Source organism: Thermomyces lanuginosus, assembly GCF_041956635.1.
Source record: "Thermomyces lanuginosus strain ATCC 200065 unplaced genomic scaffold VTN49scaffold_32, whole genome shotgun sequence".
Taxonomy (NCBI): Eukaryota; Fungi; Ascomycota; class Eurotiomycetes; order Eurotiales; family Trichocomaceae; genus Thermomyces; species Thermomyces lanuginosus.
In genome coordinates this window covers 1,090,364-1,105,490 of record NW_027192366.1, presented here as the reverse complement: position 1 = coordinate 1,105,490, position 15,127 = coordinate 1,090,364, and the positions used below count along the sequence as shown (strand labels likewise).

Sequence of the window (15,127 nt, the reverse complement as noted above, 5' to 3'; positions counted from 1 at the left end):
AATACCATGTTTTCTGTTTTCGTATTTTCATGTTGGAGTTAAACGAGTCAGGAACGTTGCATACCTAGTACCTACAGGTACCTACCTAGGTAGTTTCAGAGCCAGTAAAGTTGGTTACAATTACTAACTAATAGTCAAGCCCAAATTGCTTGAATCGAGAGCGGAACTAATCAGCCGGGCGACTCTCTAGAATATTCAGGCCACTGAATTCGCTAAAGATGTTAAGGATCGGGTACGGTGCAGTTAGTCGCTTCAACAACCCTTTCATGACCTATATGCAAAGCTCCCTATACGATTAATTTATCGAGGACATGCTTAATTGTCTGCCGCACTTAAGGAGTTCAATTTGTAGTGTTCGTGTATAGGGTTGCTCTATGAGAACCAGGCCGCCTTTTCAATGTATTTCATGGCGATATGTGCATACCGCGCTCCACGTTCAATTATGATACTATGGAATGCTCCCCATCCCAGATTCACCATGGTCAATTCTCGGGTCGCTGGCCGTAGACTACATAGCTGCAGATTATATTTGTGATTAGTTTTACGTTACGAGAAGTGCTGGTAGAAGCTAGGGGAATACTCACAAGTGGAAAAATACGTGAACACTGCGCTTTCGGCCATCAGCGCGTGCCTCACTGGCAAGAAGAATGACCTCTTCCTGCGTCCACTGCTCGTATCGCGTCAGAGCGGCCAGTGCGGAGCCCTCAAAGCCGCCCGTTTCGGCCTGGGCCTGCGCCCAGGCGCCGACTTTCTTCTGTATAAAGACGTCAGCGCCAGACATTATATGATTATTGATTAGAGGCTGAGGGAGGAGAGACCGACAAGATGGGGATCCTTCGGCCAGACACCGTAGGGAATGATAAGTCTCTCCACATGAACATTTACAAAGCCAGCGTCCTTGAACCATTGCTCCAACTTGGGGCCCGGACGGGTCTCGTAGCCGGCCTTCTCGAACGCGCTAAAGACTTTGTTGTAGTACCTTTTGAACCCAGTGTCTTCAATACTGCCGTCTTCCGACAACGGATAGCCGTCCCAGTCCTGGAATTCGACCCAGCCACCGGGCTTTACTGATCTGAATTCTGTTAGAGAGCCAGGATAGAAAGGAGGAAAAGTTCTGATGACATACTGATAGCATCGCTTTATCAACTTTCCGAAGTCCCTGATCGAGATGACCAAGTATCGCGCATGGATCAACTCATACTGGTCTTTCTCATCTACCCAATCCGACTCAATGTCGTCCACTACAAACTTCACATTCGGAGGAACTCTGTCCAAGCCGGTCAGTCGAACCAGTTTGCTGGGGAATACTTAGGTCAGACTGACAGAGTCGGCTGGATCGGGCTCAAGTCACAACCAATTACCTGAAACAAACCCATCAAATCTCAGCATTCTGTCCATCTGTTGATCTCTGCCAATAGTATTACCTCAGCGTCGGGATGTTCGTCCGCTATCATGATTTTAGCATTCGTATCCTTCATTGGTCAGATCCAACAAGCAAACGCACCAAAATCGATCGCCCAGATTCCTGTCCCAGTCCCCAGATCCATCACCCGTTGTGGATGCTTGATCGGGGCCAGGTACAGCTTCCTGTGCAAGAGTACTAAAAACATTTCGTGCATCATGTCTAGGCGGTCGTTTTCTGTTTCGTCATTTGGGAGCAGGTACGCTAGCAAAAGAAAATTAGTTACAGGTCTGGGATGTCTTGGAAAGAAGAGGTTAGCTCCTACATCCGTCGCGGAATCTATGGTAGCGTCGACCATTCTCATGGCGATAATCGAGCACTGAGGAGGTCAGCGAGGCGGTATACCGCGATCTATATATATATGAGGAAAGTGTGTGAGCATCCTATTAGGATTCGGAGCGCCATAGCCCACACTACATACAGCTCATCACCATAAGACGAATCGTTCTCAAACTATGTGACTTCAAGTAAGCAACACTAATGTAGCGCAATAGAGATATTCAGTATCCTACCGAGTTGTCCACTTCAACATGGGCCGGATCATGGTCGGCGGGGGTTGTCTGTTCCTGAGCAGACGGTTCCGTCATGGTGGAGTAATACTCCGCCGAATCCCAGAGATATCGATGATTAACTGATCAGACGTTTCAAGCCCCCTCCAAAAAGTGCGAGTATGATTTACAGCACAGATTCGAACAGTGCCCAGGAGCGGGACACAGCAGCTAACGAGGCCTCTTTGACACTTCAATGATCGTTCTGTGGCCAGCGCTGGTACCCAACTCTATTTGTATGTGGATCTTACGAGTAGCACTCTCTCCGACTGCGTTGTCGCTTTTTGAGGCACATGATGGCATGGGTGAGCGAGGATTTCTCTGAGTATAGTTCAAGCAAGCCGGAATCAGGAGATACTGAACCCAGCTAGCGGTGCACAAGCTTGCTCGGATTGGTCTGCATGGGCACTTCGCTGGGAACCTGGTGCTTAATTAAGGTCATTCCATTCACCAACCACCACTTCCAAAGCGATCCCTCAATGCTTCCCCGCCTGCCCCACCAAGAGCCTATTTTGCACGGCAGACTGCAGAGCATATACCTAGTGGCTGGCCAGGTCTGGCTGCGAATCAGCCGCAAAGCAAAAGTTTGTGTAGAAGATCATGATGACGCTACAATATACTCTCAGTACTGTTATGAGATCTTCCGAGGTTGCTCAAAACTCTCAAGATGGGCTGTAAATTTGCGCACTATCGTGCTTAGTCATCACCGCGTCTGGGTTAGCTTTTGTGATAGTCCACACACAGGTCGTTGCATTCCTTGAGAGACCCGTCCAGAGTGGTTGCTAGAGTCTCATACGTGTATCTATCTGGGCATATAGCTCATTTCCTCTGGCACTGGGGTCTCACGGCGCGTGGAGTAGTCAGGCTGTTCATCCCAGATTTCCCACTGCCAGTTCTCGAGGCGCTGACCGTAGACGACATAGCTGCAGATTGTGTTTGTGGTTAGTTTATGCCAAAAAGGAGCGTTGGTATAACATATGTAGGATGCTCACAAGTTGAACATCGGGTGAACGTCACGCTTTCGGCCGTCGACGCGTGCCTGACTGGTAAGAAAGAGGACTTCTTCCTGTGTCCACTGCTTGTATCGCGTCAGAGCGGCCAGCGGAGCCCTCAAAGCCACTCGCTTCCGCCTGGATCTGCTACCAAGTGCCAATTTTCTTCTGTAAAAAGAAGTCAGTAGTGTATTGCTAGATTATTTCTGGAGACAAAGGGGCAATTGGCAAGATGGGGATCCTTCGGCCAGACGCCATAGGGAATGATAAACCTCTCCACGTGAATATTTACGAAGTCAGTGTCCTTGAACCACTGCTCTAGCTTGGGTCCCGGACGCGTCTCGTAACCAGCCTTCTCGAACGCGCTGTAAAGTTCGTCGTAATACCGTTTGATTCCTGTGCTGTTAATGCTACCGTCTTCCGAGATGGGGTAGTTGTCCCAGTCCTGGAATTCGACCCAGCCACTGGGCTTGACTGATCTTTTTCTTTTGTTAGAAGGGTCAAGAAAAAAAAAGAGGAAAAAGGTTCCGATGACATACCGATACCATTAATGATCTTTCCAAAGTCTCTTATAGAGACGGCCAAGAATCTTGCATGGATAAAGTCATAATGGTCTCTCTCATCAGCCCAATCCGACTTAATTTCGTCGACCGGAAACTTTACATTCGGAGGAACCCTGTCCAAGTCCGTCAGTCGGGCAATTTTACTGCTACTCTTGGGTCAAACTAACAGAGTCGGCAGGATCGGACTCAGGTCAGAACCAATTACCTGTGAGAAACAGATCCAGTCTCAGGATACTATTCGTCTGCAGTGGCCCTCTAACAGGAAAACAGATCAGCCAAGCCTGGGGGATGGGTCGGATTCCAGGACTGAGACAACTACCCCATCTCGGAAGACGGCAACATTAACGTCACAGGGCTTTGTCGGTACTACGACAAGCTCTATAGTGCGTTCGAGAAGGCTGGTTACGAGACGCGTCCGGGACCCAAGCTAGAGTAGTGGTTCAAGGACACTGACTTCGTAAATATTCACGTGGAGAGGTTTATCATTCCCTACGGCGTCTGGCCGAAGGATCCCCATCTTGTCAGTTGCCCATTGCCTCCAAACGTAATATAGTAATACATTACTGACCTCTTCGTACGGAAGAACGTTGGCACCTGGTTCCCGGTTCAAGCAGAAGCGAATGGCTTTGAGGGGTCCGCGGTGGCCACCCTGACACGGAACAAACAGTGGGCCAAGGAGGAAGTCATTCTTCTTGCCATTCAGGCACGCGCCGACGGTAAAAAGCGCGGCGTTCATAGGATGTTCAACTTGTGAGTATCCCAGTAGTTTTTAGAATACTGCTCGTTCTAGTTTTGACTATTTGAAACATAACTAACTCATGAATAACACCCGCAGCTATGTCGTCTACAGCCAGCGTCCCAAAAATTGACCAAGAGCGGTGCTGTATAGTATATAAAACATATGATGTGGATTTACATATCTCAGAAACCTCTGGTATCGTACGTTTCTGGTTTAGCAGATCTGAACAAATCCATCTACTCCGTACCCGCGTGATTGCGTTGGAAAACTGCGAGTTCCAAAGTCCTACCAACTTCGAGTTCATTACAACGAACTTAGTAAAAGAGTAAAAAAGCTCTGAGAGCGTCAATTTTCTCAGGGTCAAAAGAGATAGCCATGTCGTCTGTATCTCGTTTCAATGTATGCGCGTTTTCGCTTCGCACAACTTATTAGTTGCTAGGGCAAGTATAATCACGTGATGCGCTGGAAAGAGCACGGTGTACACGTATTACCGGAAAGATAGCCAAATAAGGGCAAGTCATTTTTTAGTTCCCGAGATTCCAATCATCCCAATCTCGCAGAAAGCTAAAGCTGTGAAATAGAAGAGGGTTTTATTGGCTGGTGATCCCTGATCTCGCAACCCTAAGATACAGGTCTAGACAGAACGATACTGATACAATACCGTATCGTATCGTTGCATCCCTTGCGGCGTTCCCTTCATGGATTCCCTTGCCGTGCCCGTTCTTTGTCCAGTACCTACCATTCCACGGCACTCTCCCATCTCTGTTCTTTGTTCACGTCCACATCATCTATGATGTAATAGCATCTAATAACCTGTAGATGAAGAGCGAGAGGTACTCAAGCATCTCGAGAGGTTCCTCTCCTCCCCCGACCGTGGGAATCGTCTTCTTTCCTGCGTCAATATTCACGGCGTTTATACAATCGACGAGATTTCCCTTCCCTTGATAACACAAGCGCAAGAACGAAGTTAGACCCAGCACGGCCCCAGAGAACGGTAGATGATAGAGAGGACCCAGCGCAATGACACATGCTTTTCGAAGGCACTGCGGCAGGTTAGGCACTATGCCACCCAAAATGAACTAATTTTGGCATTGAGGATATTTTAACTCCATTGATAATGCTGCTGTCGTTGTGTGGGCACGAATTATCCATTACAGACTCCAGTTGCCTTGCGCCGGACCCTGGACACTCATTTCAATTGAAGTTAGCCGACTTCACCGAGCTCAGTTTTGTCGGGGTTTATGGCAAAAATAAAAGAATTGCCATTCTATTTCATTTTTTTGCCTTGCTTTAGCCGCTGTTTTGATGTATATGAGGGCGCAATAGGCGCATTGGACGGGTTTTTATCTAGAACCGGTCGTCACTCCGATGTTGGATGCTCGACCATAATGTGGTCGCTAGTCGTCAAAGGGAGAAGTATGAGCTTCCCGTCCATGCATAAAGGATTTTAAAATTAAGGTTCGCTCGAATTGTCCGTAATGCTGTCAAGATAATGGACGAGTACTAAAAAAAAAAAAAGGCACAGGAAACAAGAGCAAATTACCATGTTCCCCTTGGAAGTTGCATCTCAAAAGTTGACGCGGCCATACCAACATCAGTAGCTGTGTTGGTTAAAATGATTTGGTTGTTTTGAGAGATTTAGGCTTGTGAGGAAATTGAACTATAGCAAGAATATCAATGTGTTAAGAGTGGTGTCATGTTGGTGTGTTTTCGATGGATTATTGCTGTCTAAAGCAGATGACGAACCTACGAGCATTCAGATCAAGTCATGGTATGCTCTATCATTCGGTAAGGGACGCCATGAATGGCGGTTATTCAAGACAGAATGTGGTTGGTATATGAGTACCGTACAGCGTGAAAACTTTACGTTTTATTATTTTGGATTCTCTTTGTTGAATCAAACTTGAACGGAACAGAAAAGGAGCCTCCAAGTACTGATATTATATAGTCCTCTCCATAGCTTGCGTTGCTCTCCGACTGTAGTACCCTGAGGGTAACCTGCTGTTTTCTCAATCACAATGGCGGTCATCAATTTTCAATACCCGTCGACGGTAGCACTACTTCATTACGTGACTGTGGCAGGAGTTCTCTGGTTCTTTCTCCTTCGATTCTGGCAGGTGAGATCAACTAAGTATTAGACCAAGCGCGAACGTGCTTCTAATGTATATTTGGAGACTCTTTGCATTGTTTTTTCTCCACTAAACCGCATACCTGGTTCGTGGGTACATAAGTTGTCTCAATGGCCATTCATTCTTGTTATCGCCAAAGGCCGCAGCCACAAGAAAGTACAAGAGTTGCACAAGCAATACGGTCCAATTGTGGTCCTCGCGCCCAACATGATTGCCGTTTCCGACCCGCAAGCTGTTCGACGTATCCTCGCCATAGAAGACTGGCCGAAATCTAGAGCAATATTCTCCAATTCTAGCCTCAATCCAAAGCGCCCGACATTGATCGCAATTACAGAGAAGAAGGAGTATGCGACACGAAAGCGAATTATGTCATCCATGTTTGGCATTCGATATATACGGGGACTGCAGCCGATTATGCGCGACTGCATTCGCGTGGCAATGGATCAGTTACACAACGCCTGCATGCAACATGGGGGGGAGGCGACTGTAGACGTCTATCGTCTCATACGAGCCCTCGCTGTCGACATTATTGGTATGACGGCGTTTGGAGAATCCTTTCACATGGTTGAGAAAGGAAGCCATCCCCTACCACAAAAAATCGAACAGAGTGTGTTGATTGCAGGAATTCTTCAATTTCTGCCCTGGTTAAAGTACCTACCCGGTTTTCACAACCGCGACTTTTATGTTGACAATTACATGAAGGCTATTGCGAAGCGACGGCGGCAGACAATGAAAACCGGACACCATCATGATTGGCTACAAAAACTACTGGAGGCTGTTGATGACAAACCCAATTCGACCTTTCAGATGTCGGATCTTTACGACGAACTGGTCACACTCTTGATTGCTGGGAGTGAAACCACTGGGCACACGGAGATTTTCTTGCTAATGCTTCTTGCTACGCATCCGGACAAGCTGGCATTGCTGCACGAGGAAATTGATGGGCTTTATCCAGACCCGGCCGAGGAAACAACCGCAGAGAAAACACTTCAATTACCATACCTACAGGCCTGTATTGACGAGACAATGCGACTGTACGCGGCCATGGCAAGCGGCAGCCCACGCGAGGCCCCGGAAGATGTGACACTTCTTGGACATCACATTCCAAAAGGTACTACTGTCTTTCCCACGACAGTTACCTTACACCTCGATCCAACCATTTGGCCGCAGCCAGATAAATTTATACCAGAGCGGTGGTTGGATCCGACTATGGGCCAGAGGCGCGGAGAGCTACCCTACTATCCATTCTCGGCCGGCAGTCGTGTATGCATTGGCAAGCACTTCGCCATGCAAGAGATCCATCTCACCATTGTCACGCTCTTGAGGAAGTTTACGCTGGAATGTGTGCCAGGGCAGGATGAAACAACGATGGTTCGCGTGGCATTGCGGCTTAGTGCAGGGAAGTACATGGTGAAGGTCCGTGAGCGACGACACAAAAGTCAGGTTTAAGTTTTCCATGAGCCACAGTACTTAGCTTTGATGAAATCAGAGTTTTTGTTTTACTTCCAACAGTTAACAGATTTGAGCTAAGGGATTGGAATTCTGTTATGAACAATGATCTTAATGATGAGCCACATATGTATTTGCACTACGAGTAATTTTTGAAAAGCATCTCGAACTCAACAATGTGAAAAAATCATGACGAGAAAGACGCGGATTATCCAGTTGTCCATCTTTGTCAATTATTCGATATGACTGCTTTGTCCGATTTGAGTCTGTTTGCCTCCAGACGCGGGTCGAGTTCAGTTAGCAGGGTCTTGTGTTCGTTTCTCTGTCAAGGAGGAGAAGCCCAGTTCTGTCCGACATCTGCTGAACCAATTTGTGTCGATATCACTTAGCAACTCAAATAAATGACTTCAGACGTAACTGCTCTTTAACACCATATTCGGCAAAAGCCATAGGGCATTTTAGTCACGTGACTCATATCCGAGGCCGAACATGAGCACCCTTGATGAGCCCTTTCTGGACGGATTTCATAGTTCTTGCCTCTGTGAATGTGAAGCGGAGTAAGGGTGCCATGAGCAGAAGAACATCCCAAGAATCTCCTATCACAACCAGATGAACTGTGCAATTCTCTACCTGGTAGGAGCTTGCTAAAACACTAATGCTAGTATTATCAGTTCTTGTCACCGCATAGCGGCTGAATAGGTGTATCCCTGCTTTTTTATGGACTCATTCAAACCTTGAACGGTCTAGCTTTATAAGCGTGTCACTGGAAGTAATAAGTGTTTCGTGGATAATTCTTACACGTCTGTCAACTTTAGATATGAAAACTCGTTCCACTTCAATACTAGAGAGATTAGCATCACTCTACAGTTTGTACTTCTTAAATCACGATGAGCTCTGACTTGTTTCGCAAATGGGTCGCTCATATTTTCAAAGTAACAAAGGTAAACACAAAAGAAGAAGCAGAAAGAAGATATGTATATACATGAAGAAAATGTCATGATGCGATCAAGGTTGATGGCAGTCATACTTCGTGACTTCGTCGCAACATGCTGCCGTATTGCCATGAATGGAAGGTAAAAAGGTGACATGAGTCTGCCAGAGACTTCATAACATGGAACCCAGTTCCAAAAAGTCATCTTCCGGCGATCTCACCAGAAGTCGCGGCGGAAGAACATGCGCTTAACACGCGAAATAACACTGCCCAGAATAGACTTGATGCCAGAAAGGAATCCATCATTGGCGTAAGCCTGGCTTGCATCCCACATCATGACACCTCCGAAGCTAGGGAACGTCCTGGCATGCTCAATGACTGGAGCCAATTGATCCACAGGCAAGTATCCAGATCCAGCAGCCCCGGTGTTAGCCGGCACGCCGACGAGAACTTTGACGTTCTTGTTCTTCGAAGTGTTCTGTGCCCAATCGTCCCAGGTATTGAAGTTGAAGTTGTCCGGGTAGGAGTTGACGCCGCAGTAGTTGTTGTAGAACTGCACCCAAATAGCGTCAAAGGAAACAGCACCATCGAGCATTTCCTTGTTCGCCGCGTCAGGGAAAGGGCATTGAGGAGCCGCAGTCAAGAAGTACTGCTTGCTGGAATCGCTGTCCATGAGCGAGCGAAGGGTGTTCGCAAACGGAACCATGTTGGAAACAGTGGCCTCAAAGTCGAGGTCGAAACCATCAACAACGGCGTCACCGAACGGACGGAGGGCATCTCCGTTCGTCACGGGTCCAAAAGTTTCCCAAACCATTCTGGCACCAGCTTCGGCGGCCTCGGCACTCTGGAAGCCACCTTCGGTATAGGTGGCACCGCCGATAGAGAGGAGGATGGTTTTACCCAAGCTCTGGCACTTCTTGATATCCTCGCTGTTGCACGCAATTAGTTGTTATGCTTGGTAGTTACGAAACCCAGCTAAAACATACCCGACCTGAGGGCAGTCCTTCAGGTTTGTACCGTCAAATGTGCCGCAAGAATCACCAATGTTGGCAAGGTTGATCTCCGGAACGCCCCCAGCCCCGTTAATCCGGGTCATAAATGCCATGACAAGAGTATCAATGTTCGGATCTTTGAAAGTACGTCAGTCATTGTGAGGATATTGGTAGCAGAGGGATTGTGCACCTTCACAATAGGTGGCAAGTGGCTGCTGACTTGGGCCACCGCCAGACGCCGCGGCGGAGTTCTGGCCTGCATCCTGTCGGTAAACTTCTGTACATGCTCAGTAGTCTGAGTACACTTACCCCAATACACAACAACATTTGATGTCGAGGACAGGTCCAGACCTGCCTGCACACTCGGAAGAGCCGTGAGGATAACCGGCAGAGAAGAGACAACGCTTTTGAAGGAAGGCATTTTGGTTATACCAGAGGGTTACTGGCAACTTCTGAAGGAGTGAATAAGACAGTACAGCTCGTTAAAGGAATGAAGAAGACAAGACCAGCTGTCTAGTCAATACAATTGATCAGGTTGGGACTCTGAAGGGGACTGATGGCCTTCTTATATGTTATTCTCCAGCTCCTGACTTTCGCACATGCTATTATGGAGCTTGCTACCATCCTTGAATGATCGGACCGTGACAATCAAGATCGTCTGCGGAAATGACGAATCGTTCTGCTCGCCGAAGCCAATACTCGCAAACCTTAGATGATGATCATAATCGAGCCGGACGAGGATGTTGGGTGGATACTCTCATCAGCACATCACTCCTACCGAAAGTTCACATTCCGCACTCGCATCTACCACGTTGCCCGGAGATATCAACTATGCTAGCCAGTACAAGCAAACAACTTCTAACCCATTTGGTAAACAAGAGCAAAATTCGACTTCCATGTCGGTCAGCCGGAGATGCGGAGTAGGATAGTTCTCGATGATCGGCGGGTCAGATAACAGTACTATCCAACGTTTTATCGCATCAAGGTAACAGCATGGGCCGTGATCAGACACTGCTGACCTTGTACAAGCTGCCATAATACCCCTGGCTATGGTATCCTATGTAACCGATTATCGACCTTGCAAACAATTTGAGATTACCGGAACTTGGTGATTGGTTCTCATGTAGTGCAACCTCGTGGAGAGATCTATCATAAGATGCAACTCCACATGGTCTCCCGAGCGGATAGTTGAGATCGGAGCATTTCTTGTGCAACTTTATGAAAGCTTATCTGTGTGGCTCACATGCAATTTGTTCTAGGGCATGGGTTCCTACGCTAAGATGACCCAGCATGGTCATCTGCAATCGTTTTGTGCATAATTCATGTGCCAACTGCCGAATACATTTGATAGGCTCTTGTTACCGTCGTTCCTGCGTGAGGTTAATTACGCCGAGTACGAGTACTACGAACTACTACTACTGTAGTAGGCCTAATGTATTAGCGAGTTGGCACTAACTTTGAGGTGATGTCTCGATGAGGACTTAGTCAGGAACTAAAACCCTTACCATGAAGATCACTTGCATTCTCGATCGAGAAAACTTCCGATTCCCCAATGCCGAGTCCAATCTATCAGATACTCACGATATGTCAGATGCGCCATCATGCAGTCATTATTTCGTTTCTGCGACTCTCACATTTTCATCATTCAGGCAAAAAGGAAGGGAAAATTGTTACCAAAATGATCATGACTCTCGGGTCAAGTGAATCACGTGAACATAGGGCTGGAGATAAGGGTTTCTGCCCCAGGTGTCAACTCCCCCACCCACTCAAAGGCCTTCCCCGCTGAGTCACGGGCCGTTCGTTGCAACAAGCAATTTTTTCCCTTTTCGCAAACCGTTTTGCGCCATATTGCTCCCTCAATATGGCCACTGATGAAGTGACCCAGGCGAAACTCGCCGAGGGCGTTCAGGCTCTGAGCACTGATGAGAAGGCGACCTCGCAAGCGCCCGGCGACACCGCCGCGGCATCCCGAGTTGAGATGGCACAGGAAGTCAACCCTTGGAATGTGAGCGGGGCCGTGGTCGACGGCAAGGTCAAGGCAATTGATTACGATCGCCTAATTGATACCTTCGGAACCCAAGTGATTACGAAAGAACTCCTCGAACGCTTTGAGCGGGTAACCGGGCATCGCCCGCATCCGTTCCTGAGGCGCGGTCTCGTATTCAGTCACCGGGATCTGGATTGGATTTTGACAAAATATGAGAAAGGGGAACCTTTCTTCCTCTATACAGGGCGCGGGCCGAGCAGCGACAGCATGCATTTGGGCCACATGATCCCTTTTACCTTCACCAAGTGCGATCCTGCAGTATACCTCTTGTCAGTGCCTATTGAATATGAATATGGCTGACCAATGACAAGATGGCTGCAGGACGTTTTCGATGTCCCATTGGTGATCATGATGACTGATGACGAGAAGATCATCTTCGGCAAAAAGAATCACACAATCGAGGAGATGAAGACGTTCACTCGTAATAATGCAAAGGACATCCTGGCTGTCGGGTTTGACGTGAACAAGACGTTCCTGTTCAGCGACTTCGACTTCATGGGAGGGGCGTTCTATGAGAATGTAGTCAAGATCTCGCGTCACATCACTTACAACACCAGCAAAGCAGTGTTTGGCTTCAACGAGAGGTACGTTGGCCGTACATTGGATCTCTCCCTACGGTTGACTGAGCAAAGGTTACAGTGACAACGTTGGCAAGCTGCACTTTGTGTCTGTTCAGTCCTCTACTGCGTTTGCGACAACCTTCCCTCATATCTTCGGCCCTGATCAGAAGAAGAATGCCAAAATTCCAAGCTTGATTCCATGCGCCATCGATCAAGACCCGTACTTCCGAGTCTGCCGTGACGTGGCTCCCAAGCTGGGCTACGCCAAGCCGGCATTGCTGCATTCCAAATTCTTCCCAGCCCTGCAAGGTCCAGGTTCCAAAATGAGCGCCTCGGTTGATACGAGTGCGATCTTCATGACTGACACACCAAATCAAATGTACGAGTCTCCTTTTCCTTCTTTTTTTCTCCTTAACCAGAACGCAACCGGACAAACAACTAACTTTGGCTTTCACTTCGAACAATAGTAAGAAGAAGATCAACAAATACGCCTTCTCCGGCGGCCGCGACACTCTAGAAGAGCAGAAGAAATACGGCGGCAACCCCGACGTCGACGTCGCCTTCCAATACCTAAGCTTCTTCGACGACGATGATGAGAAAGTCGAACAAATCCGTCAGCAGTACATCAAGGGCGAACTGATGACGGGCGAGCTGAAGAAGATCTGCATCGAGACCCTGACACAGTTCGTCACGGCGTATCAGGAACGCCGCGCCAAGATCACTGATGAGATTGTAAACGAGTTTATGAGAGTTCGCCCTCTGAAGTGGGGAGAGTCTCGTGCTGCGAAGCAGCAGCAGCAGCAGCAGACCGAGGGGCAATGAATAGAATATATATCTCAATGAATGAATATACGTCGGACGAGATTCCCCTTATGATGAAGCCTACCTAAGTAGTTGGGTGTTATAGACAGGATTCAATAAATGATGGTGAAAGATGTCTTTTTTGTGATTAAGCTTTGAAATCCAAGGCCGATAGTGATGATGGTACATAGAGTGTTGTAGAATGCGAAAATGTCATGAACTACCTACATACATCAATGTCTGAAAGTGGAGAGGTTGAGACATTAGACGAGCAAAGAAAAAAAAAAAAAACAACCGTGAGAATGCAAATATGACGAATGGAATCTGATAGAGGAAGGAATGTCAGGTTCAGCGACTCCAGAACCAGCCTCCCTTGGAGGACTTGCCGTTAGGCTCATTCTGAGCCTCTGGAGGCGAACTCTGTGTGTTGGATTCGTTCTGGGTGGGTGGTAGCAATGGCTGTGGATGATGCACTTCCTCCGACTCGTCGCTTTCCTCTCTGCCATCAGAGAAGCGCTTCGTCTTGATTGTTTTCGTCCTGATTGAGCCGTCCGGTAGCGTTCGCCGTTCAGTTCGCGTCATGGTCGAAATGACAGAAGGCTCGGAGGGGGTCGATGCGTTATTGTTATTACTCTCCTCGGCTTTCAAGAGGCGCTGATTGCTCTCCGAGCTGTACTCCAGCCAGTCCTCGCTGCGTCCTGTTTCCATCTGCTTCCATTTCTCGGTTGCCTCCTTCCACCGCTCGAGGTGTCGTTTGCGTTCCTCAGCGAGCATCCGCATCAGAGGGCTATCCTCAAACATGCGAGAGTAGTCGCGTTCATGAGCTTCGAAGATATCCTGAAGGAAGCGGTCATAGAGGTCCAGTTCTGTCTGTGGCTCGTGCCGTTCGGCATTCTCCCGAGTATTATCCTTTGATTGCTCCTTCGACCGCTCACCGTTCTCGCGGGCCCCTGACTTTTCGATTGCAAAATGCCAAGGGGAGTTGCCATCAGAGTTATTGTCCGTGATCAACTTCCATCCCTTGCCCAAGCTTTCGCGCTGGACGAGACCTCGCAACCAGTCTCGACCAGATTCATTCCGACTATCATGGTCTTTGCTCCTTTCTAGCATCGGTTGCCCATTCTCGATGCGCAGTAGATCCTCGAATGCATCGCGCCAGTTGGGTTCGTCCTTGATCTCTGCACGGTTCTGCATGGAAGAGAAGAGCGAGGAGAAAACACCACGACGTCGATCACCACGGCTCTGCTCTAGATGGAGTGGGGAGTATGGGCTGAAGAGAATATAAGGAATAGCCCACGTCTCGGAGTCGTGACTCATACCAAACCAGTCGAAGAAGAAAGGGAAGCGACGAGGTCCGAACGGGAAGTGGTCATCGAAGAAGGAATCGAACAACTCATCCAAGCGGCGAGGACCAAATCCCCACGGCCAGTCATCTCGCGGACACCATCCCGCCCGTCCGTGAGGACATCTTCTTTCGCAAGCACAGGCACTGCGATCATCTGATGTCGACGTCGACCCGTCGGACTCCCGTTGCCGTGTCCAGTCTCGGTATTTCTGCAAGTCCGTGTCGAACCAGCGATCGAGGAACGAAGTGCTGGCCATAGAGGGCAGGCCCATCACAGATTGGAGCATCGATGAGATCTGCTCGTCTGCATAGCGACGGAAGGCGATGAACGGATTCTCTTCGTCGTGCCAGGGTCGGCGCGAGTCGTTGAGTGGCGTAGTAGAGTCCAGCTTTCGCTCGGAAGAGCTGTCAGAAGGAGACGAGGCGCCCATTCTGACTGCAACTTTTCGGAGCAAACACGAGATATGTTGAACGCGAATGCAAACGTTCGCTTTCCTGATAGTGAGGTTGAATAGTATCGTTCGAAGATGATCGAAGATGATTGGAGGCGTTGGGGAGGGCTTTATCTA

The 15,127-nt window shown here is 48.3% G+C and overlaps 6 protein-coding genes across 6 annotated transcripts; 2 read left to right on the top strand and 4 right to left on the bottom strand.

Annotated features, from left to right (window-relative positions):
* Positions 1-482: 482 nt before the first annotated feature.
* VTN49DRAFT_5194 (uncharacterized protein) lies at positions 483-2,049 on the bottom strand (the record flags this gene model as incomplete). The annotated part of the gene is made up of 10 exons (XM_069413224.1): positions 483-516; positions 585-754; positions 823-1,072; positions 1,127-1,267; positions 1,324-1,361; positions 1,425-1,447; positions 1,505-1,666; positions 1,728-1,813; positions 1,884-1,915; positions 1,975-2,049. 10 exons carry the CDS (start codon positions 2,047-2,049, stop codon positions 483-485), a joined length of 1,011 nt encoding a protein of 336 aa, XP_069267113.1.
* Positions 2,050-2,812: 763 nt separating this feature from the next.
* Positions 2,813-4,301, bottom strand: VTN49DRAFT_5193 (uncharacterized protein; the record flags this gene model as incomplete). The annotated part of the gene is made up of 6 exons (XM_069413223.1): positions 2,813-2,933; positions 3,003-3,170; positions 3,275-3,476; positions 3,542-3,678; positions 3,733-3,770; positions 4,134-4,301. 6 exons carry the CDS (start codon positions 4,299-4,301, stop codon positions 2,813-2,815), a joined length of 834 nt encoding a protein of 277 aa, XP_069267112.1.
* A 2,339-nt stretch (positions 4,302-6,640) lies between these two features.
* VTN49DRAFT_5192 (uncharacterized protein) lies at positions 6,641-7,882 on the top strand (the record flags this gene model as incomplete). Its single annotated transcript, XM_069413222.1, has 1 exon — positions 6,641-7,882. The coding sequence occupies one exon, from the start codon at positions 6,641-6,643 to the stop codon at positions 7,880-7,882; it is 1,242 nt and encodes a 413-aa protein (XP_069267111.1).
* A 1,148-nt stretch (positions 7,883-9,030) lies between these two features.
* VTN49DRAFT_5191 (uncharacterized protein) lies at positions 9,031-10,226 on the bottom strand (the record flags this gene model as incomplete). The annotated part of the gene is made up of 4 exons (XM_069413221.1): positions 9,031-9,742; positions 9,800-9,941; positions 9,996-10,061; positions 10,115-10,226. The coding sequence occupies 4 exons, from the start codon at positions 10,224-10,226 to the stop codon at positions 9,031-9,033; spliced, it is 1,032 nt and encodes a 343-aa protein (XP_069267110.1).
* A 1,440-nt stretch (positions 10,227-11,666) lies between these two features.
* On the top strand, positions 11,667-13,234 carry VTN49DRAFT_5190 (uncharacterized protein; the record flags this gene model as incomplete). Its single annotated transcript, XM_069413220.1, has 4 exons — positions 11,667-12,097; positions 12,164-12,436; positions 12,492-12,791; positions 12,880-13,234. 4 exons carry the CDS (start codon positions 11,667-11,669, stop codon positions 13,232-13,234), a joined length of 1,359 nt encoding a protein of 452 aa, XP_069267109.1.
* A 327-nt stretch (positions 13,235-13,561) lies between these two features.
* VTN49DRAFT_5189 (uncharacterized protein) lies at positions 13,562-14,989 on the bottom strand (the record flags this gene model as incomplete). The annotated part of the gene is made up of 1 exon (XM_069413218.1): positions 13,562-14,989. The coding sequence occupies one exon, from the start codon at positions 14,987-14,989 to the stop codon at positions 13,562-13,564; it is 1,428 nt and encodes a 475-aa protein (XP_069267108.1).
* Between the last annotated feature and the right edge of the window lie 138 nt (positions 14,990-15,127).